We start from the raw sequence: 25,310 nt of genomic DNA on the forward strand, positions 1-25,310 counted from the left end.
CCGATGCATATGGCGCCCTTGAGCGTCTGTGTGAACCACACCGGCCTTTCAACTGTAAATCCAAGTGGCGATATTAGATGCTCGGAGCAAGTGATCCAGGATTAAGTGCGTCACTGTCGGGTAGGGAGGAGGTCGGGTGGTGGATGGGTCAAACAAACACAGGACTTTCACCCAGGAGGCTACGGTTTGTGTCCTGTTTATGTCCCGTGGGTCACTGCAGATACGTTACAAACAAGTGCTTTTGTTGCCTAAATCTAACCAGGTAGTTTTGCATGAATTCACAACATTAATCACATGTTCTACATGTCACAGCGACCATAGTGGACCGTCACTCTAGTGCTACAGTACCCACTGCAAATGGTGCCAGTAGGAAGCAGAACCGTAATCTACACCACTGAGCTTATCAATTCCTTTGAAAACAACAATAATGTCCAACTCATGCGTCTACATTGCTGGAAACTTGCAATAAGGAGTAAAGTCATGGTGGAGAGGGAGACTCTGAATCCATCAATACAAAGATTTAGAGACAAATGGGGTTGTTTTTGTGGAGCCAGCAGTTTCTCCTGCTTCCAGTTTTTATGCTAAGCTAAACAAGCCACCACCGAGGTCACTCTGATATCTGTCTTCATATGTGTCCCAGAAAATGAGAGGGTTTTTTTAAGAGATGCCTTTGTCATAAGAAATGTCATTTATAATGTCTAGTAAAGTAACTTATCCAAGGAGTAGGTCTAGACCCCATTCTTTGATTTACAGAGACCCAACAAGTTGCACTAGTGCAAGTTGGAAACTGTAGCGACTGATTTGTACTACTTCATCCTAATCCTCCTCGACCAAGTGTCAATAAATGTTGCAGTGTAAGTCAACAAATCTACCAAACTCTTCAGTCTTTTCATAAGTTATTATATTTGATTTTTTTCTTTTTATCGCCCAGGTCTGGAAGATGTGACCGACTACGATCCTAACCTCCTCAGCGACCCCCAGTGGCCTTGTGGGAAACACAAGCGGGTGCTGATCTTCGCCTCCTACATGGTAATAAAGACACTGTAAAACACATTAAAAAGAAATCACCTCCAAAAACGTACAATGACATCCTAAGAGACGACAGAAGTGTAAAGGATGATGAAGGATGGAGGATTAAAGACCTCTGAGAACAGAATAATCACTACTGAGGAGGACACATTCATGCACACACACACACACACACACACACACACACACACACACACAGCACTTTAACTTCACCATAATTGTCCTATAGGCAGCAGCTTAGTTTTATCCTCCACTGAGATGAATTAAAAACTATGGACACAGACAGTTTTTCATTACTGTTTAATCCATCAGAGGAGATTACTGCTGAGGGGGACTTCTTTGTCTCTGATCTTGCTGTGTGCGTGTGCATTACATAGTGTGATCTCACCACCTACTACAAATCAACTCTCCATGACTCACTCAATCACACACACACACACACACACACACACAAAAAACTTCCTACCAGATACACACTTGCATCTTTATAGACACATTTACAGATAGACATGGAGCATATTACCAGGCTCTCTCATTCTCTCTGACTCTAACACACACACACACACACACTTACCTATACCATTTAATAGGCACTTACTGTAAACTTTACTGCTCGTACACACAATGAGGCCTTAGAAGTGTTTTCCCAGTTTTTAAAGACTTAAGGTCTTTACACACCAAGGGCACATTTATCTCACCCTGGAATTTCCAAGTTCAACATGGCGACGCCTGACATCAACAGTGGCTAAAACCTTTAAGAATACACTGTTTTTTCACTGTTTAAACAAAAAAAATGTGAGCTACTTTTACTAATAAGCAAAGTGGTAACTCCTACGACAGCTACTTCTAGGGCATGTATCACCAGTCGGACGCCGGTCTCTGCTATTAGCCCTTTCAGGACAGACCGGTCTTTTACTGGGTGATCTCCACCGAAGTGTAGAATTTATTTAAACACTTCTGAGAATTTACAAGGTAAATTTCATATTTGTACATGAGCATTTACATGTCAAGTTAGTAAAAGAGAGCAGAGAAAGCAGTCAGAACGATCAGCCTATGTGGCTCAGGTGGTGGCTTACATTCAAAAAAGAAAGAAGAAGACTTTACAGTATATTTTGGAGCTGTTAAAGCATGGACTTTTATTGTGAAGGGCTGAAGAATGGTCTCAGAGGTTTTGACAGCATTGATGGTGATGTGGACGACCAGCAGCTCCCAGTGGCCGAGAGGGGCACACGGCTAATTCACCGGTGTTAGCGTCCTTTTGACCACTCTTGTAAACACGAAGATAAAGTAAGCAGTTAAAAAGATATTTGGTTACAAAGATAAGAAGTTAGACTTTAACACCATTAAATTAACTCAAAACATTTCACCATCATTTATAATTGTAGGTTAAACAGAAAGTTTGACAGAATTTAGCCAGAAACTGTCCCACTGGTGACACAGGTTCCACTAATGAATACATTTTATTCACATGGCAGTTAGTCAGGTAGTTAGCTTGACTAACAGCCTATAGCGGTTAGCCTGACAGTTACCCCGACACTTAGTCTGGCAGTTAGCCAAACATTTGTTAAAAAAATGTGAATTGATTCCTTTAAATGTCTTAAAATTTGTAAGTTTATCCACATTTTCAGGAGTAGAGATTTTTTTAGCATGATTTTTTTGTTGCCAGCATAATAACTAAAATCCCCCCCCCCCCTTTCTCACCGAAATGCCTTCAAATATTATTTACCTACTCCCTCGTTTTCTTCATATTGTCCTTGTATATGACCAATATTAACATTTTCATTCATATTTGTGATGTGGGATTCCACCTACATTGCTCCACTGCATATTCACAGTGCTCAGAGTGACGCAGTACACAGTAGAGAAATATATACTCAGTCAGTGTTTACTTCATCACCGGGTTCATTCACGTTTAATGACCATAATTTGACTTTGAAATGTCTGCTTTCACTTTCACACGGCTACAAATCTCTTCTTTCCTGTTCATGCATTCTTCTCTTCCCCCACTCCTTTTCTTTAGTTTTCTTTGCCTTCTTATGACGTCTTTTCGTCCCCTCTCGTCTTTCCTCCTTCAGACGACAGTGATCGAATACGTCAAACCGTCTGACCTGAAGAAAGACATGAACGAGACGTTTAAGGAGAAGTTCCCTCACATTAAACTCACGCTCAGCAAGATACGCAGGTAAAAAATCTTTTTAAAGACTTTGAAACTGAAAGTTGTATTGACGTATACCCTATATATGTTTTAATATACAGTGAGGCTATCTGCAATTTGCTAAAACTACTCTAAAGAATTGCATTATTATTGTTAAAAACTGACTCTCTTTGTGTGTCTGGCAGTCTGAAGAGAGAGATGAGAGTAGTTGGGGAGGATTGCGGCATGCAGCCCGTCACCATCGCGATGGCGTTCGTCTACTTTGAGAAGTTGGTGCTGCAGGGTCGACTCAACAAGCAGAACAGGTACTTTAACTGTGTGACCCTCATATAACACGATGAAAACACACAGTGGTGTTCTAAGGTCCCATATTCTGCTCATCTTCAGGGGCATACAGGTTTCTACTGGAACATGTTCACATGCTTTAATGTTCAAAAAAGACATTATTATTATTATTCTCATACCTGTTACCTCCGTCTGTCTGAAACGCTCTGTTTTAGCGCCTGTCTCTTTAAGACCCTCATCTGTAATTATCAGATTTGGTGAGCTCCTGTTACTGTTGATGTTTTACAGGAAGTTGGTGTCAGCTGCCTGCATCCTACTGGCTGCTAAGATCAGCAGTGACCTGAAGAAACAGGAGGTCAAACACCTAATCGATGTAAGACACACGCGCACACACACACACACACACGCACACACACACACACACACACACACACACACACACACACATAGTAGGATCATGGTGGTTACCTCGGCCTGTCAGTCAGCTCATGTTGCTCTTGCTCAGTTTGTTTATGAAGCTGATTTACCTGAGCAGGTGGAAAACGACCTGCAGCTTCTGTCCTTCACAGTTCACTTGTGACTCTGTTCACACACAGTGTTGTTGTTGTTGTTGTTGTCGTTAGATCCCACCCACTAAAGGGACAATTTTAGTTTCTCACAGATAAATCAGTATACGTGTTGGCTAATGAGTAAAAAGACACGTCAGCACAGAAATGTCAAAGATATGTTTTTGGTATAAGTTTTTTTTCCATCACTCACTACACACCTAGGTATCAGCATATGTGCCACTATTGTGAAAGAAAAAACAGCTTTTTATCTGTTGTTCATTGTTCACATAATATCTAGAGGTTTTAAACTTTAAGTAGTCTGAAGACATCATTTATAATTCTGGGAACTCTACGATGTGGCGGCAGTAGCTCAGTCCATAGGTGACTTGGCTGGGAACCGAAGGGTCGCTGGTTCAAGTCCCTGTGTGGACCAAGTATGGAGCGTGGACTGGTGGCTGGAGAGGTGCCAGTTCATCTCCTGGGCACTGCCGAGGTGCTGTTGAGCAAGGCACCGAACCCCCAACTGCTCGGGGCGCTGGTCACTGGCAGCCCCCTCGCTCTAACATCTCTCCTCAATTGCATGTATATAGGTCCTGGTTGTGCATGTGTGTATTTCGGGCCTCTGTGTGTAACATGTATGATAATAAGAGTGAAAATTGAATTTCCCCGTGTGGGATAAAAATAAAGTACTTCTTCTTCTTATTAAAAGTAAATGAATGTTATAAATGGTGGAATGCACCCACATTTATCCCACCTACAAGTATAACCACGGCACCGTACCACAGTAGAGGACGCAAAGGTCCGGACTGCCTGTGTTCTGGTACCTGTTTGCATAGAACCGGTTACACTTTTCGGTATAAAAACTAAGCATTAACACAAAATGTTTTCGTTTACAGACCAATTTTCAAGACAAGTTCAAGTTTTTTCCCCCTTTTTAAGATTGGGTTGTAACTCCCAAAAACAAACGAAAGATTTTCAGAATAAACCCGCTGGTTGTGAAGAGTTTGGTCCGGTCCCGTGGTCCATAGATGTTGGGTACATTTAAGTGATTTGTGGATGAAAAGATTCACATATTTTATTCAATTCAATTTTATTTACATTGCCAAATCATAAGAGTAGGTAAAAAGCACACTAGCACACAAAACAATTGACCCAACAATTCCCCCATGAGCAGCAAGAAGTCGCCCTTTAATGAAGCACTGCATGTACAAAGAAAGCATTCTGTGTTCTTTTTGTCTCTGTAGAAGCTGGAGGAGCGTTTCAGGATCAGCAGGAGGGAGCTGATATCGTTTGAGTTCACCATCCTGGTCGCCCTGGAGATGGCGCTCTACCTCCCCGAGAGCAAGGTCATGCCACATTACAGGAAGCTGATGCAGCAGTCGTAGCGGCGCCGCACGGATCCCTCCCTCATCTCAAAGGACTCTATGCACTACCAGCTTCAGGAACAGGTCCTCGCGATGCCCGGCTCAGAGGTACTACGGCACCGAGGAGTCCTCGTACCCTCTGCTCACAACGCAGACACCAAAGTTCCTCCACACCGTGGCGGTAGCACCACGGCACGGCAACACAGAGGGCAACGTGTCGCTGTTTCTTCTCCCTCAAACACCAAGGTGACGACACACTGTGACCGATGGTTGTGCATCAGGAGTGGTGCGGCACCAGGGGAAACGCTGAAGGTCCAATTCCTCACAGCATTTAGACAAAATGATCATGTTTTTTTTTGTTATGTTTTCATGTAATGTTTTGCTCACTGGCCTCTTTGCAGAGATCTTAGTGACAGAGACTCTGCTGAACACATTTAGATCGTTTTGGTTCAGTTTGAGTTTGCATAAAGCTGCGTTGAGCGGTTTCAAATTGTGCTTTGTAAAATCTGACATATTGGTCAAAAGGTTCCCTTCAGGTGTCACCCCACACCTTAACCCTGGTTCAAACCACGTTTAAAGGATAGCCTCACAATTTTTCAAATCAGTTGAGAAATTCACTTCCAGGAGAAATCTAAGACATTTTTTCAGACTTGCACCCAACAGAATTGCTGCCATAGAGATTGAAAATTTCATTTTCTTATTTATTTATTTTTTCCAATATTTTCTCCTTATTTTAGGTGCCTCTGGGGCACTGAAGGCCAAAGTCACCGAGACTGTGACAATGAAGAAATTGGACATGAAGGTTAAAAAAATGTGTTTTAATTTTGATTTAAATGCGGCCAGTCACTAAATACAACGTTTTGTGCACTTGACAATCCTTTTACTGCATTTAAAAGCAATATATTGTCATCATTCCTGGTGTTTTTGTAGAAACTTACGTTGTTAAATTCAATTTAAGGCGATAAGGGAGGAAATTTGATCCAACACTGTAGTGAAAATGTATTGAAAATGTTCTGTTACGGGCTATGAATTCTCCACACCAGACTCTCCAACTACAAGAAACAAACAATACAACTATGCGCTTGTTTAAAATCAAGATAATCTCACATAGAATCACAATCGAGGAACATTGAACAAAGAGTCGTTCTGTGCGTTTACAGCACAGACTGTAAAGCTGTTTTCCTCTTGCTGGACTGGTTTCACTGCTCCGATCCTTGTTTGGACTCTCACTCACATCAGAGACCTGGCGTTGGCCCGTTTCTGTGTGTAGTTTGCTCTCCTGCTCAGACTCTTCCTTACTGCTCTGATCATACTTTGATTTGTCGAAGCGGTGGAGGTGGTTCACATCAGCCCGCGTTACTGTAACACACATTTACATGTGGAAGTGCCTTGCCTAAGGGCACCTGAAAAGTAGTTGTTCCTATTCTCGTCTGTCCTTGGATCCAGGGATTCAAACAGGCACCTTCATCTTCATCCCCTTCTCTGTGTTGTGACGTCTGACTCGCTCTCCTGTCGTCGTCCCTCCACCTCTCTGGTTCGGTGTGATGGATCAGCTGCTCCCTCTGGTGGCCGCAGAGAGGCAGTGCATCCTTCAGAGGGGAAGCGTCCGCATCACACTGAAGCAGATGAAACCGTCACTGTGATTCGTGTGTCTTCAAGTCCATGTGCATTAGTTCATTATGCTCATCTTTCGTCTTTCAATGGAATCGATATTGTGAAAAATGACATGAAAATAAGAAGCTCATTAACTCAAACTTCTCCCAAAATGTAATCGGAAACAATTGGGAAAAATAATTTTGAAAATTGCAGTTTTGATTTTAATAATCAAACTTTACATTATTTACCACACAATTCTTAATTTGGGACCAAAACTGCAACGATTGGTGAATTAATCGATGAGTTGTTGATAGTAAATTAATCACCAACTGTTTTGAAAATCAGTTAATCATTTTTGAGTCGTTTTTTCATCTTTTCAGCTTCTTATTTGCTGCTTTCTTTCTTCCTCTATGACGGTAATATGAATATCTTTGAGTTGAGGTCAAAACGAGACACACGAGGACGTCATCTTGGACTTTGGGAAACACCATTTTATAGACAAAACAACTAATCGATTAATGAAGAAAATGATCGTGAGACGGGACGGCTTCTTAAGGTGGACTGCAAAGACATTATTCATGTTTCCTGGAGGGAAATCTGTCCGCACAGAGAAGCAGCATCGGCTACCAACAACAACCTTTTTCTGTTCATGAACTACCTTAGAAAAACTACTTTTCACTCAACTATTATTTATTCTTTTTTTACTGTATCATAAAGGGACACATATTTAACCCAACAGAGGCCTCAGACAGGATGTTTGGGCCTGTTTTCCTCCATGCTGCAGCAGTAAAAAGTCGGGACACAGTGGAACTTTTTATGTACCCAAAAACACAGTGGTTACCATTGGTTACGGGCGGCCATGTTGGAGGAGAGACCAAACAAACTCCCTGTAGGGCCTCTGTTGTTTTTTTGCACTTTGCCTTTTTGCTTCACAACCCTGAACCTTTATTGTATCACAGAGTAATAATATTTTCTACATTAGACGTGTGAAGCATGTTCTATTGTGTTATTGTAGGTTGAAAACTGACCGAGTCACTGACACGTATTTATTGCTAATAATCCCCAGATGAAGGATCGCGTTTTAAACCAGCTGAGGATGCAAAGCGTCTTCAGTTTTTAGTGGACTTAAATATTCTTCTTCATCCTGAAGTTTCACATCACTGTTCTTCCACTGTGTGTTAATGGGACTTTTTTTACGTTTTTGAGTCATCTGAACTCGACGTGTTGGAGCCAAACAAAGTGTATTCTGAGCCGCTGTGACCGGGCCGACCATCATCGTCCGCATCGATGTGCGTCTGGTGTCGCACAGACACTCGGTGAAGGGAAGTGGTTGTGTTTCATCAGCCTCGCTCGCCTGGAATGAATGAAAGAAGGCAAAAATCTGGGTTGAGGTTGAGCTCAGGTTTCACATTTGACGTGTTGAGCATTAAGCTGGAGATATATGTGTTGTTATTTTTAATTCCACTGTCAAGAGATCCCGTGAAAAGACCAAAAACCAACAATGTGCTGTTGTGTTGTGTTGTGTTGTTGTTTCTCCAAAACTCAACCTCCCTTTTCTTTCTGCAGCTTTCAGCTCCAAGACCACTGCTTCATACTGAAGATATGAAACAAATGTCCCTCTTTTTTTTCTCTCATTCATTTACAGTAATAGAATTCAAACAGTCATCCAATGCAAGTATCATAGCTTATAGCAGATGTTACTTTGAAACACAAGAAGGGCTCAAATGGACCGAGGACATTAGAACAGTGAGGCAGAAAAGAAAAGAACAAATGCTTCTTTTCAAAGCTCAGTATTTTTAGTTGTTTTTTCTAAACAGCAGTAAATATTGCACATGTTGGGGGCTATTCAAGCAGTGGATGAATTGACCTTTGGTGTTTTTTAATGGTTTTAACAAGAATGATGCTGTGTTGCACAGATACTACAGAGGCTTTGATACACAGACGAGACTCGACAGTAATATTGTTGCTTTTGGTCTTTTTTGGTTCTAAAAATCATGAATTCTTAGCATCACTGCTGTTTATTCAGAAAACTGTTGTGGGGTTTTTTTTTTAATTACATGTTTCACTGTTTGGCATTCACTTTGAATCAAACGTCACGCTCTTGAGACTTAATACGCGAAATTATAATAATTACTGAGGTATCGCAATGCAAACTCTTCGCATCAACCGCCCTAAAACCCATCGTTCTGAATGTAAAGGTAGAGGAGGCGCGCTCAATCAGGACACGCTTTCAAAAAAAGAATGCAACTTTGCAAAACAAATGTTGAGTTGTATCGATTACTGGATTAGTCGTTTGACATAAAACGAATTTGAAACTGTTTCTTCTAATTGCTGTGCTCCCCTTTGAGACAAAAAGGCTGAATATCTGCCCATTTTAGTTTCTCAAATGTGAGAATTTGAATGTTTTGGGGGAGTTGGGACAGCGTTTCAATGCATAGCCTTGTGTTTTTTCCCTATTATCTGACATGTTATCAATAAAACGATTAATCGGTCTCATAAAATGAAAAACTAACCTTTAGAATGAAAAACTAATCCTTAGTTGGAGCCCTAATACATACTTGATGTCCACAGTGATACAAGCAAGTTTCAAGAGTCTGCTGTTTGATTTGTGTGCTGGTAAAAGAACCCAGTGACAAAGATGAGAGAAAAGGAACAAACTCAAACCTGTTGAATTCTGCAGCACACAGCAGAAAATGGAAAGGTTTTATATTTAATTAAAGCGGTGAGGAAGAACCCAACGCTTCACAAAATTTGCACTTTGGACACTTGAGAGCAGAGTCGTATATTTAAAGGGAATTGATTGTGAAACCCGTGGAAGGAAAAAGCTCACGATCAAAAAAGGTTTCCTTTTGAAAGATGAGATAAAAGAAGCACTGCTCCTAAATGACTTTGTTAAATCTAAAACTCTGCTTGGGAGTAGAGACGCCACACGAGCTTCCAAAGTCGTCTTCTCTACATTAGAGATGTGTGATGTTTGACTGTACGCAGCTTTTACCCTGTCAGCTGACCTTCATCCTCCTGTGCCACAGCATCTACATTCACCTCTTTTATTTAAACGTTTAGTTAGTTTGTTTTTTTGCATCCTGGTAATTATTATTTTAATCTTTGAGCACTGTGAGGCTGTCAAAGGGAAATATTAACCAAGTGTTTGTCTTCTCTTTCTACTTTTTAACTTATATTTCATTAAATTATTCACATTTGTGTTGGTTTGTTTTTTGCTTTTTAATGGACGAGCCACGCGGCAGTTTGGCAGCGCTGCAGTCGGGGCGATCTAAACTATTATTTATGTTGTTTTGGGTTCAGCTGTTGTATCATGCAGTGAAACAGATGAAAACATGAGTAGTTCCTATGTCTTTGGAGCGTGAACTTTCTCATTCTGCCTGCAGCTGCTGTGTACGGTGAAGTCCGTTACACTGCGGCACAGTCTGGTACTCAGCACAACACTGGAGCAGATTAGTGGAGGAAAAATTTTGTAAACGATGACGACCATAAACTGTTTAAACTGCCAATGTTCAATTCGTGTCAAGTTTATTTTCATTAAAAATGGATAAATAATATATAAAAGTCGTTCTTTTTCAAATGTGTTTTCTCTTTCTCTTCAAACGCAGATTCTGTTTGAGTCTTTACACTTGGACAGCAGCTGTTAGTCATATCTCATTTTCTATTGTATGTATTTATTTATTTATTTATGTATTGTATCTATTGTATTTTTTTATTCTTTATTTGAAAATTTAACAAATATAGTACAAACAGAACAGTTTGGCATCATACTTGACAAAGATATATGTGTGTAAAGACAGTTCTCAGTTCTCCTTTCAGAAAACACATTCAATTATAACGACATTACATAAGAATATTTAATAAGATACAAAGGCATGAGAAAAGAGAAGACAATAAATAAAGTAAGAATAGATACATGTAAAGAAGTTAAATTAAGACGTGGGCTGTACTGTTATACATCTTTAAAAAAGTCATGTGACTTATCTGTGGTATGATTACATTTCTTATTATTAATAATCTGGATAGACTCAAAATAGTTACGACATTCATATTTGAAGGGATTAAAGTTCGGCAGAGATTTGGAGAATTGAGCTTTATGGAGATGATGCTTCCCCTGAAGAACTAGTAAACTGACATAGCAGGTAATGGCGTCTTTTGCTTCCAAATTAATGAAATGTTTGTTGTCAGGTTTAAGCAACCTAAAACACCCAAAACTTAACTAAAGAGAGAAAGACAAGAGTTATTTTACTTGCAAGGAGAACGGACAGAGATGTGTTCAGCTACAGTCTCCTACCGCTCTGAGGTAATCTCTGCCGGACCCATGATTTTATTGGCTTTTGGTGGTTACGATGTTTACAATGAATTACCATTCTTAAGGTGAGGGTCACATAGCTGCAACTCAAGACATATGGAAAATTCATTGTCTTTATGACTTTACAACTCTAAAGAAGCCTTAAAACATGTCTTGTCATTAATCAGTTGAGCAGGGTCTGTGTTTTCACAGACCCCCCCCCCCCCCTTTTGGTGACTCCTCAACAGTCACGCTTATCTGATTTCCTTGACCTGCATCCACTCAGCACGAATTGGCTATACACACACACACCAAGTAATGTTAGTTTAAATGTAAAGATAATTGGAGTAAATATGGGATTACTTTATGTACAATTATTCCAACATTTGTACTGAATGCTAAAAAAAGCTTTCAACTTTTTTCCAGAACTCCAAAGTTACACTGACCACCCCAGAATAAATGCACAATAGTTTCATCTTCGATCTTACAAAATTCACATTTGTTGTCCACATCTTCAAACCTTGAATCAAATGTATTGGTCGGGTAAATATTGTGCAAGATTTTATAATAAAATTCTTTCAACCTGTTGGGGATAACAAACGTATACGGAGGAAGCCGTGTTTTTTCCCACTGAATATTAGAAAAATAAGAATTCCAGACAAATGTTCCCCTTGGAGTGATTTTCCTTTTGCTGTAGAAGTAATTCCTTATATGTGTTAGTCATATTTAATGAAAACTGTTGTGTGTTAAGTTGTGACCTAACGCCCTTTCCAAATAGGATTTCCGGTCCAAGCCTCGTGTTTCTACAGCACAGCAGTGGCGTGTTCCTTGTTGTTTAAACAGATATGAGTTGATGTTTTTTAAACAGCGTAATTGTCGTTTTTTCTCTTTCCTATTGATGAAAAAGACATCTAACTGACCAAAGAGGTGATGGAATTGTTCACGTGTTCGGCCGTTGTGTCTATTTTGCTTCAACGGAGCGTTTGGACCCGGAAATCTTATTTTGAAACGGTGTTGGGTCAGACTGAACAGCCGGATTTCATCAGCTTTAATTCTTCTTGTGATATAGGCCACTTTATTAGGTACACCTGTCCAATTCCTGGTTAACGCACATTTCTAATCAGCCAATCACACGGCAGCAGCTCAGTGCATTCAGGCATGTAGACATGGTGAAGAGGATGTGCTGCAGTTCAAAGCAGCATCAGAACGGGGAAGAAAGGTGATTGAAGTGACTTTGAACGTGGCGTGGTTGTTGGTTGTGGTTGTGGTTGTTGCTCTGAGTGTTTCACAAACTGCTGATCTACTGGGATTTTCAGTTTTTGTGCGTCTTGTCGACTGTTTTTGAATATTTTCATCCGACCAAATCTGCAGTAAACACTCCACCTCCGCATCACACCAACGTGAACCTTTCACCGCCATTGTTTTAAATGTTCGCGCATGGTCCCTCCTTCTTTTTTCTATGTCCCAACAGGCGCACAGGAAATGACCTCAGAACCTGCTGCTATTATCACTGTTACTCATATATACTATCACTAGTTTAATAAACTATAAAATTTGTAGCTGTATCGTAGCTGCTATTGCCACTACTCATCATTGATCATGTTTGCCACCATAATTATTATCATTTTCATATTCTGTCACCTTAGCTGTGCTTGTTTCTACTATTCTGTTGTATTAACTGTCTTAACATATACGTTATATTCACATTACTATAAATATTATTATAGTTACTGTTAGGCTTTGGTTGCATCTCTGGAAGTGTGTCTGTCTCTCTCTGTCCATCAGTCCGTCTTTTCTCTCTTTCTCTCTCCTTTTCTCCTTCTCTTCCTCTCTCCGGTGCAGACAGATGTGCGTCCTCCACAGAGCTGGGTCTGTCTGACGTTCCTGTCTGTTATAGTGAAGGTTTGCGTTGCCACCGTACTCTACGGGGGAATTGTTGGGTCTATGTAAATCATAAATAAGTCATTGAGTGTGGTCTTTACCTACTCTGTAAAGTGTCCTGAGATAACTTTTGTTATGATTTGACACTATAAATAAAATTGAATTGAATTGAACCACCATAGGCCTCGTGCTCGTGCACATGTGCACGCTCGTGCTTGTACATGTGCATACGTGCTTTACAAAAGCCCACCTCTCCAAAACGGGTCGTGCACTCACACTGGTCAAACGAACTAGACTTTAGCCGTGGAACCTGTCCTGCACGGTATGGAAGGACAGTGTGAGTGGGCCCTTAGATACACAAGAAAATATTCAAATTCTTGGAACCATCACTCACCAAATTCAGTCAGGCAACTAATGTTAGCTATTAACGTTAGCTGTTACTTTTGTGGTTGCTTGCATCTCTGGACGTGTGTCTGTCTTTGTCTCTCTCTGTCCATCTGTCCGTCTTTTCTCTCTTTCTCTCTCCTTATCTTCCTCCCCAACCGGTGCAGACAGATGTCCGTCCTCCACAGAGCTGGGTCTGTCTGACGTTCCTGTCTGTTATAGTGAAGGTTTTCGTTGCCACCGTACTCTACGGGGGAATTGTTGGGTCAGTGTAAATCATAAATAGGTCATAGAGTGTGGTCTTTACCTACTCTGTAAAGTGTCCTGAGATAACTTTTTGTTATGATTCCACTTTCCAAATCGGCGAGGCGTTTTTATCCAAGTTCAATGATGATCGTCCGTAACCCCCCCCCCCCCCAAAAAAAAAACATTTTCTCATGGGATCTACACCATTCACATAGGTCACCTATTTTGGTGACCTTTTTATGACTTTTCCTGACATTTTCTATAAATGATGCTTTGACTGTTTTATTCAGGCTATCCTAGGACTGATTTTAAGGATTTTTTGAAGAAACTATATTATGAGCTGCTATCCTGTGACTGTGTTACGTCCCGATACAGAACCGGGAGTAACCATTGCTGTTATGGACAGAAGGATGGATGGGAGGCGCTTGTTGAAATAAATTGCCACTACAATTTTATTATTGAAAATACATAAATGAACAAACAAAAGGCACAATGCAGGCCATCAAACAGAAAGTGTGCTTGCCACAAAAACAGGCAGAGGCAGGTCACAAAGTAAATGGTCTTCACACAACACAGAGTGAGACGATGAGACAGGGGGGCACCCAGGATCTCCTGCCTGTCTTTGATCCCCCAGCAGGGGAGGGAAGAGACACACGCACAACAAAACACCTACTCCTGTGGTACAGACTCAAGCAGTTTTTGGACAAATTATATTTTGGCTTATTAAGATTTGTTTACTGTGACGTTTAACTTCTATTGACGTACTATACCATGATTTCCTTTAGGACATTCTCCACATAATCTACTGTGACCTTTTTTTCAACATATAATAGTTTTTTTTACATTTTAGACATAATGTACTATGACTTTAATCACTTTTTTGCAACATACTATACTATGACTTTTTCAGGTAAATATCTGATGATCTTTATTCACAATAAAAAGCTTTATCCTTAAAAAAAAATGATCCTGTGTTCAGGCTCTATTCTATCATACTGATATGATATATCAATGATTTAGAGTATAAATAAAGATTTAATGAAATGTGTCATTCATCATAATAGAACAAACTCAGCAGTCATTCAGTCAAAACAGCAAAGTGTGGTTGTGCTGGAAGGATGTTTTCCAGGTGACTTTTTTCCAGGTTTTCAACAACAAGGCAATTCAAAGTGCTTCACATGAAACATTAAAAGCATTGGGAGAAATAACACATATAAGGTCATTTAATACATATAAAAGATTTAAAACGCATAAAAGGTCTTTTTAAAACATAAAAGATGGTTACAGCTACAGAAGTTACAGTGCAGTTTACTGAAAAGCAGCTGAAAAAAAATAAAGTCTTCAGTCTTGATTTAAAAGAACTAAGAGTTGCAGCAGATCTGCAGTTTTCTGGAAGTTTGTTCCTGATGTGTGGTGCATAAAAACTGAACGCTGCCTCTCCATGTTTAGTCCTGACTCTGGGGACACGGAGCAGACCTGACCCATGTTTAGTCCTGACTCTGGGGACACAGAGCAGACCTGTCCCATGTTTAGTCCTGACTCTGGGGACACAGAGCAGACCTGTCCCATGTTTAGTCCTGACTCTGGGGACACAGAGCAGACCTGTCCCATGTTTAGTCCTGACTCTGGGGACACAGAGCAGACCTGTCCCATGTTTAGTCCTGACTCTGGGGACACAGAGCAGACCTGTCCCATGTTTAGTCCTGACTCTGGGGACACGGAGCAGACCTGTCCCATGTTTAGTCCTGACTCTGGGGACACGGAGCAGACCTTTCCCATGTTTAGTCCTGACTCCGAGGACACGGAGCAGACCTGTCCCATGTTTAGTCCTGACTCTGGGGTCACGGAGCAGACCTGTCCCATGTTTAGTCCTGACTCTGGGGACACAGAGCAGACCTGTCCCATGTTTAGTCCTGACTCTGGGGACACGGAGCAGGCCTGTCCCATGTTTAGTCCTGACTCTGGGGACACAGAGCAGACCTGTCCCATGTTTAGTCCTGACTCTGGGGACACGGAGCAGACCTGTCCCATGTTTAGTCCTGACTCTGGGGACACAGAGCAGACCTGTGCCATGTTTAGTCCTGACTCTGGGGACACAGAGCAGACCTGTCCCATGTTTAGTCCTGACTCTGGGGACACAGAGCAGACCTGTCCCATGTTTAGTCCTGACTCTGGGGACACAGAGCAGACCTGTCCCATGTTTAGTCCTGACTCTGGGGACACAGAGCAGACCTGTCCCATGTTTAGTCCTGACTCTGGGGACACGGAGCAGACCTGTCCCATGTTTAGTCCTGACTCTGGGGACACGGAGCAGACCTGTCCCATGTTGAGTCCTGGCTCTGGGGACACAGAACAGACCTGTCCCATGTTTAGTCCTGACTCTGGGGACACGGAGCTGACCTGTCCCATGTTTAGTCCTGACTCTGGGGACACGGAGCAGACCTGTCCCATGTTTAGTCCTGACTCTGGGGACACGGAGCAGACCTGTCCCATGTTTAGTCCTGACTCCGAGGACACGGAGCAGACCTGTCCCATGTTTAGTCCTGACTCTGGGGTCACGGAGCAGACCTGTCCCATGTTTAGTCCTGACTCTGGGGACACAGAGCAGACCTGTCCCATGTTTAGTCCTGACTCTGGGGACACAGAGCAGACCTGTCCCATGTTTAGTCCTGACTCTGGGGACACAGAGCAGACCTGTCCCATGTTTAGTCCTGACTCTGGGGACACAGAGCAGACCTGTCCCATGTTTAGTCCTGACTCTGGGGACACAGAGCAGACCTGTCCCATGTTTAGTCCTGACTCTGGGGACACGGAGCAGACCTGTCCCATGTTTAGTCCTGACTCTGAGGACACAGAACAGACCTGTCCCATGTTTAGTCCTAACTCTGGGGACACAGAGCTGACCTGTCCCATGTTTAGTCCTGACTCTGGGGACACAGAGCAGACCTGTCCCATGTTTAGTCCTGACTCTGGGGACACAGAGCAGACCTGTCCCATGTTTAGTCCTGACTCTGGGGACACAGAGCTGAACTGTCCCATGTTTAGTCCTGACTCTGGGGACACAGAGCAGACCTGTTCCATGTTTAGTCCTGACTCTGGGGACACGGAGCAGACCTGTCCCATGTTTAGTCCTGACTCTGGGGACACAGAGCAGACCTGTCCCATGTTTAGTCCTGACTCTGGGGACACGGAGCAGACCTGTCCCATGTTTAGTCCTGACTCTGGGGACACGGAACAGACCTGTCCCATGTTTAGTTCTAACTCTGAGGACACGGAGCAGACCTGTCCCATGTTTAGTCCTGACTCTGGGGACACGGAGCAGACCTGTCCTATGTTTAGTCCTGACTCTGGGGACACAGAGCTGACCTGTCCCATGTTTAGTCCTGACTCTGGGGACACAGAGCAGACCTGTCCCATGTTTAGTCCTGACTCTGGGGACACGGAGCAGACCTGTCCCATGTTTAGTCCTGACTCTGGGGACACAGAGCAGACCTGTCCCATGTTTAGTCCTGACTCTGGGGACACAGAGCAGACCTGTCCAATGTTTAGTCCTGACTCTGGGGACACAGAGCAGACCTGTCCCATGTTTAGTCCTGACTCTGGGGACACAGAGCAGACCTGTCCCATGTTTAGTCCTGACTCTGGGGACACAGAGCAGACCTGTCCCATGTTTAGTCCTGACTCTGGGGACACCGAGCAGAAACTGACTGAATATGGCACAGCCCCACCTACAATATTTTTCACCGGCCTCCACTGGGCCTGAAAGCTACGCCCACACTTCTTTTATACAGTCTATGATACAAACTAACATTTAATTATATAATTAAGATTATCTCAAAGAGTCTTGTTGACACAACAATAACGGTAATAACTGCCAGAAATTTCCCAATGTTCAATTCTTGTGAAGTTTATTTTCAATACAAAAATGTAAATTACTGACTATTATTTAGTATCAAAAGATCAGGAATTTAAAATTTTACAGGCCATTTTCCTCATGATGACAAACCAACTATAGTTTCAAAAGTACAGAATAAATACAGTATATAACTGCATTAAAAAATGCAATGAACAATTGACTTTCAGGTCTGAACAGGTTAACATGTTAACATTTATAAAAAAGAAAGATATAATTTAAGCCATAACCCACATAGTTTATTGTAAATTTCCCCAAAACAAATTAAGAAAACGATGATCAAAATAACTTCATTTCTCTGAAATGATAAAAACAGATTTCCTGTGAATGTGACTTATTTTAACCACTTCCTGTTCATCTGTTGGCCTCAGAGAGTAAATGTGGCGTTGACGACACTGAAGCTACGTCTGATCTAAAGTGACAGTGGAGTACAGAGGAGGTGAAGCATCCTCGCCCTGGATGCCGTCCCAGCTGGCTTCGACCCGAGGAACAGAGTAGACGACGTGCTCTGCGTCACCACAGGGGACGCTGTGGAGCGAGGCAGATGCACCCTGGGAAAAATCCACCTCTGAGTATGTGAGTTTCCTCAGGTCATCATCAGTCTGCAAGGAAAACAAAAGAGGTTCCACTTGACCACTTGAGTTTGCTTGTCTGTATAGTCACATGGGCATGGTTTTTGTTGCCATGGTGCGCAGAATTTCTGGATAAATACAGTATAAAGATATATGGGCGGCCGATGGCTGAGAGGTCAGAGCAGCCGCCTCATGTAAAGAGGCTGAAGGTCCCCCTGGCAGCAACAGGGGCGCAGATGAGATTTCTGAACTGGGGGGGACCAGCTGTCAGCAAATTATTTCAAGTTATTTTTCTATAATTTGGGCTCCAACTAGCGCTCAGGTAGTTACTTTCATAATAGTCTATGCGCCAAAGGTTTGCACAAAAAAGCCATTGGAGAATTCTTATTTGAAATCATGGATAAACAACAACGAACATTAATAAACAAAGGCCGACCTGATCAACACTAGTCATGGATGATGAAAGAGTCTGGAATGCCAATCACCCAAAAAAACCTCATGCCCTGTGCAACGTGTGTTTCATTTAAACATTTGTGTATAAACTCAGAAGTGTAAACAACAGCATATGTACATAAATGCAAGTCACATTTTAATGACAGAAGTAGAACTATTAGGGATTCCCTATAGTGCAAATAATAATAATAATGTTAACGTTTTAAATCTTAGAATTATACATAAAATATAAAAAAAAAACATTTAAGCTATTAACCTACGGCCTAAAAAGACTTTTATTTTACATTTAGCCTTCTTCAGGTAAGAGCAAATGGCGTTTATTAATGTCAGACTAGCTACGCAACATTACAAAACGATTAGCTGCCAAATCTGGGACAGTCAACAGGCATGGATAACCTACTTACACTGTTTGTTTTTTGAAAAAGCACTCTGATTGTTCTTTGTTTCTTCCCCCACCCCCCACCCCATTTCCTCTCTGTCTTGTATAATAAAGACTTGAAAAACTGCCCAAAAAAAGATATTGCAACTTGCAGTTTGCTCATGAAGGAATTGTTGGGTCTCTGTAAATCATAAACAAGTCATAAAGTGTGGTCAGGACCTTCTCTATATGTGTCTTGGGATAACTTTTGTTATGATTTGGCACTATAGATAAAATAGATTTGAATTTCAGTGCTCCTTCATGTAAAACATTCTGCAGGTTTTAATCCCCACATCTATAGTGTAATGATGCACTGAATATCTGCTTTCCCTCCCTCTCTCTGTTCTCTTCACTTCTAAACATTCAGTCTAAGCACTTCCTCCTCAAATGAACAGAAGCGTGTGGCTTTCAAGATTCAAGATTCAAGATTCAAGAAGCTTTATTTATCCCGAGGGAAATTATTGTGCAACAGTTTCGATACAAAGGCGGAAAAGGATCAGAGTAACAATAAGCATAAACATAAATCAAATCAAAATAAAGCTAACGTCAGATAAATCAAGCAATGAACCAAGTGTGACAGAGTGCAACAGACGTCGTGGTTAAACGCAGGTTTATACAATATACAACAATACGCAGCGTGCAGTTTAGCAGCAGATTGAAATAAAATAAGTACAAACTAGATAAGTGAGAAGGAGCGATAAGTTATAAGTGTTAAAATGTTAAAAATGTAGCAGCATGTCCTACAGAACTAAGAGCGTGCTCACACTATCCTTTTGGCCGCGGCCAAAACCGGTTTTTCAGCTAAAGTCTAGTACCTTTAAGTAGTGTGAGCGCACCCGCTCCGCGCTCAACTGGGGCCAGCTGGGCCGCCACGGCCCGCTTGAAAGAGGTGGGCTTTAGCGGAGCCGTTTGCACATGTACGAGCACGAGCGTGCGCACGTGTACGAGCACGAGCACGAGCCCTACGGCAGTAGCGTTATGTCCGCCTGTTCGGACATGTAAATAGAAGGGCGGACCATGCGCGGACATTTAACAACAACAACAATGGCGGAGAAAGGTTCACGTTGTGTTTACTGCAGATTTGGTCGGATGAAAATATTCAAAAACAGTCGACAAGACGCACAAAAACTCCGAGGTCTATGGAAAGATTTGTAAACAAAGCCACACACACGTGATCAATGTGTGTGACGTGTTACGGCTTGAAGGCGTATGGACAGCAAGAAGTATTGGCCGAGGCCCTGGCAGTGTGAGTACAAACGGGGCTGGGGCGCGGGGGGGAGAGGGAGGGGGGACAAGTACCCTAAAGTCCGGGTCTCGGTCCGGGAGGATAGTGTGAGCGCGCCCTAAGTGACAGTATGGCACAGTGGAGTGTAGCAGCATTTCGTACTTCAGTCAGTTACAGTAAACCACAGTGAAATGTAGCAGCATGTCCTAAAGCACAGGAAGTGTATCAGCAGATAGTTACAGTAAACCATTAATAAATAAATAAAGTGATGTAGTGGTGATATAAAGAGACAGTGTCGTATAGCAGCATTACTTACTGAAGTAAGTGACAGTACAACTGAATAAAGTACAACTGAATAAAGTGGTGCAGTGATGGTATAAAGTGACAAAGTGACATTTTCAGGATACAGTGTCTCCACTGTTCCTTACCTGACCGGGGGGAGATGAATTATAAAGTTAAAGTTTCTATATTAACATAAAGTGGTTCCTGTTTCTTTTGAGGTTCCTTTTCTCTCTCTTTCTTCTCTCAGATAGATAAAGATGAGTTCCTTCTTCAACTTTATTGATTTCACTTAATGTTTTCTTAGTAAAGTCATTTTAAATCTTAAACATGAAGCTCATTTCAAACCATATGTTTGTCCACTGTCTTCTCTTTATTCTGCCACTGCAGAAATATTTCATCTGCTGTTCAATGAAAAAACATCATCAAGTCTCAGAGCATGGACCCAAACAAAAAGAGGAACTGATCATTTTAAAGCAGCATTATTACATGACTCATTATTTCCTATAGTCACAGATAGAGAAACAGCTTTTGTGAAATGTGAAAAAATGAAGTTTAAGTTATTGTAGTGGATGTAGCCTAATGGGGGTTTCTAAGCCTGAAACATAAACTCCTCCTTCACTCCTCACTTACTTTCTCCTGAGGACTGACTACGGTGACAACGCTGTAATCGTCTGAGGTTTCCACCCCACCTGGTTTGGGGTATTTGGCGTAAGAGTAAATTGTAGATGTTTCTAACGGAGGAGATCTGCTCCGTCTGTCCTCCTCTTTGATCTCCTCGTACACCCGGTTGGCCTGCAGGAAGAGAAGAAAGGGTTTGTATTTGTATCAGCTATTACCATTAATGCTTGTGAAACCACAAACATTAATAATGCTGAGAAGGTCGCAGATAAACTCAAACTCACCTCTGCCACATAAGCATACTCAGTTTCCAGGGGAGGTTCTGAAAAACAGTTCAGCAGATTACTTCAAAGGAGACTAGAGACCTTTTATAATATAAATATTATATTATAAATATTAAATATAACAAAGATATTTATAACAGCCTGGTCACTTTACTTTGCACAATTATTTTATCTTTCAATTTTAAATTTCTCATATTTACTTGTTAACCTATTTTTAATATTACCTCTATTTTTTATCTTAAATTATTGTTCTGTGTTGTTCTGTTATTGTTATGTTATTGTTATGTTTAGGTTTGTCCTGTTAAATGTTTGGAAACTGTGAGAAAAGCATAAGCCGGAGTCAAATTCTCTGTATGTCCAACATACTTAGCAATAAACCTGATTCTGATTCTGATTCTGATTCTGATTTTAGGCAGATCTTTCCCTTAAAGAGAGTCGTCATTATTTCTTTGTGACTGTGCGCTTTAATGTGGCTCTCTGGCTAGGGCGAGCATGAGCAGCAGTTGGCGGGGCGAGGCCAGATGCTGTAGATTTTAAATACTTTAAAACCTGTCTGGAGTGGAACTTAACTTCATTTAATGGTGTTTGTTCTTTCAGTTGTAATAGCTCTGTTGTGTTCATATCAGCCATGTGGACGAGGTAGGCGCAGGCTACACGCTGTATGCACCAGCTGAGAGCCTTTTAAATGGTGTACAGATTGGAGATGCAGACCCTCTGATCCCAATTGTTCATCCAAAGGAATCCTGTTTTTGTTTTTAAGGTACTTAACTCAACTATTTAAGTTTCATTTCTTTGAGTTTTGATCTTTTCAGGACACTTCGGTTTCACAGTCTGTACAACAGCCTTCACAAAAAGTTACTGAAATTAAGGTTAGATTTAGATGCATATTGACTGGATGATAGCAGTATCAAAATTATAATAATTAATGATAAAGCTTAATATAGTCATTTAAGTTTAGCTTGACTTTAAACATACTGTTTTGACAATCTTATATACAGTCTCGTTTGTGAAAATTACATTTTTATCACTAGACTGTAATTTTCCCTTCAACTTCTTTCACTTGGTGTCCGTTCTTATCTATCTATGATCTTGTAATGTGAAGGAACCTCTAGTCCAATAAATGTCCCTTTTGCAAGTTTTAATTTTTTTGTGAGAAACTGTAATTGTTCAGGTGCAGTCTCACCTTTGGATTTACTGGCCCTCTTCCTGCAAAGTATCACCACGGCGACTGATAACACGATGAACATGACGACCAGAGTCAGAACCACAAACAGCAGCGGAGCTAGAGTACAAGAAGAAGTTGCTTTTACCTTACCTGGTTTGTTATAGAATATATAAACCAGACCAGAAGGGCATCATTTTTAATCCAATCATAGACAGAATCATGACACATCTGACTAATAGTTAGGTCAAAAAAAATATTTAAACCTGCAGTTGGTGATGACTGTTGCTGATGAGGCTGCTTGTCGTCTTCGGGGGAGGCTGATGAAAGTGTGGAGCTGAAACTCTGTGTTGTCTTCAGTGTGGAAGATGATGGGACTGATGTTGCAAAAGATCTGAGAGTCCAGTTTGGTTTTGTGGTTGAAGCTGTGAAACATGAAAAACACAATAAAATGATTGCATACTGACTTTACAGATACAAATAACTCATAATGATCAGATGCTTCCTGCAGACAACTCTGCAGATTTTAAATTATACAGCTAAATGCAAAATGTATTTGCACTCATCTCATCTTCAACCACTTATCCGGGGTCGGGTCGTGGGGGCAGCAGCTTTAGCAGGGGACCCCAAATTTCCCTTTACCGGGCCACATTAACCAGCTCTAACTGGGGGATCCCGAGGCGTTCCCAGGCCAGTGTGGAGATATAATCTCTCCACCTAGTCCTGGGTCTACCTGAGGCCTCCTTCCAGCTGTACTGGGAGCACCAAGCTCCAGACAACACAGCCCTCAGGTTCACAGGGACACACAAACCCGGAGAATGTATTTGGTGCAACAATATTAAAATCAACTGTAGTGTGTTCACAATGATGAAAAATGCAGCTCTAAATATAATTGTTAGACTATTGAGTTATTAGAAACATGAGCAGCTGTCAGTGAACACTTCATTTCCTGACTCTCAGTAGAAACTCACCGTCGTTAACACTGATCTCAAGCTCCAAGTATGACGGTGGGAGGGGAGAGTAAGATCTGTCCAAACCACATTTGTACTGTCCTGCATCAGACTTAGTCAACTTTGTGATGCTGACATATAGAAGTGTAGAATATACAGGAAAGAATCCTTCTTCATACTGAATGCTGTATCTGCCTCTCTGAGCTGTGACCTCTGTTGTGTTAAGGAGAATGTCTTTTTCTTCACATTCGTCCTTACAGAAGATCTTCCTTCTTCCAGAGAAAGTGAAGGGGCATGAAACTGTGATGTTTCCTCCTTCAGTTCCTGCACGCTTGAGGATTTCTGCATCGATGACACCAGTGTTTCTGTCCCACAGTGCTGGTAAAAAGATGGACAATATATTACAACATAGATTATTTTGAGTTCTTTCACAAAATATTTCAAACAATGAGAATGAATGAATTAATGATATCCCACAATGAATCATATCTTTATAAAGAATTTGTTTATAGAGATTACTTATTTGTGAGCTTTAGGCAACAGGACAAGATTTGAGTAGCGGAAACGGTCTGGTATCTGTTTGGCTTTGGTTGCATGCACGTAAACTGCCCGTGTGGAGATAAAAAGACAAATAAATAGTTTTGAGACCAAGAGCTGATTGGTTCCTGGATTGATTGATTGATAAAGAATTTTTTTTATCAGTTAATGTAATAAAGCATATATTCTTTTAAGGTGTCAGTTCTGGTCCTGTTGGATCTCAGTGCTGCCTTTGACACTGTGGATCACAGGTTGGAAACCTGGGCAGGACTCAGCGGGACAGTCCTAAAGTGGTTCAGGTTCTACTTGGAAGAGCGGAGTTATTTTGTGTTGTTTTGTGTATTTATCAGTTTGGTCGAGTGGCTATGATATGTGGAGTTCCTCAGGGGTCAGTCCTTGTATGTTCTTATGTATGCTGCCTTTGGGTCAAATTCGGCAGAATTCATTTGTCATAGTTATGCAGATGACACATAGATATATCTCGTAAACACCTTGAATCACTGTCTTTAGAAACTAAAGACCAAGTCTGAAACCTTGGTGTGCTGATAGACTCAGATCTGACCTTCAATAGCCATATCAAATCAGTCACCACATCAGCCTTTTATCAACTTGAGAACATCTCCAGAATTAAGGGTTTCATGTCCCAAACTGATCAGGAGAAGCTGATTCATGCTTTCATCTCCAATAGACTCGACTACTGTAACGGCCTTCAGTCAGGACTCCCCCAAAAAAAGTATCAAACAGCTGCAGCTGGAGTTTGAACCAGAACAAAGCGTTCAGATCACATCACCCCAGTTCTTAAGACCTTACACTGGCTCCCGGTCAGCCACAGAAAAGATTTTAAAGTTCTGCTACTGGTTTACAAATCACCAAATGTTTTTGGTCCAGAATACATGAATGACATGTGAGTAGAGTATAAACCCAGCAGAGCTCTGAGATCTACTGACTCAGGTCAGACAGTGGAGCACAGAGTTCAAACTAGACATGGTGAAGTAGCAATTAGCTGTGATGCTGCACACAACTGGAACAAACTACCAGCAGATCTGAAATCAGCCCCAACTGTGAGCAGTTATGAATCCAGGTTAAAAACATATAAGCGCATTTCTCTTTTCATGCG

The 25,310-nt window shown here is 41.5% G+C and overlaps 1 protein-coding gene across 1 annotated transcript in view; it reads left to right on the forward strand.

Annotated features, from left to right (window-relative positions):
* cables2b (Cdk5 and Abl enzyme substrate 2b) overlaps positions 1 to 10,462 on the forward strand; it is a gene marked incomplete at its 5' end in the record, with an annotated part of 49,332 nt that extends 38,870 nt beyond the window's left edge. Inside the window, 5 exons of the mRNA XM_083920458.1 lie at positions 932 to 1,029; positions 3,105 to 3,211; positions 3,370 to 3,489; positions 3,758 to 3,842; positions 5,262 to 10,462. Of these exons, the coding sequence (XP_083776584.1) occupies positions 932 to 1,029; positions 3,105 to 3,211; positions 3,370 to 3,489; positions 3,758 to 3,842; positions 5,262 to 5,402 (551 nt within the window). The 3' untranslated portion in view covers positions 5,403 to 10,462. The remainder of the gene's footprint in view (positions 1 to 931; positions 1,030 to 3,104; positions 3,212 to 3,369; positions 3,490 to 3,757; positions 3,843 to 5,261) is intronic.
* Positions 10,463 to 25,310: the final 14,848 nt, after the last annotated feature.

Source organism: Echiichthys vipera, assembly GCF_963691815.1.
Source record: "Echiichthys vipera genome assembly, chromosome: 9".
NCBI classification, from domain to species: domain Eukaryota; kingdom Metazoa; phylum Chordata; class Actinopteri; order Perciformes; family Trachinidae; genus Echiichthys; species Echiichthys vipera.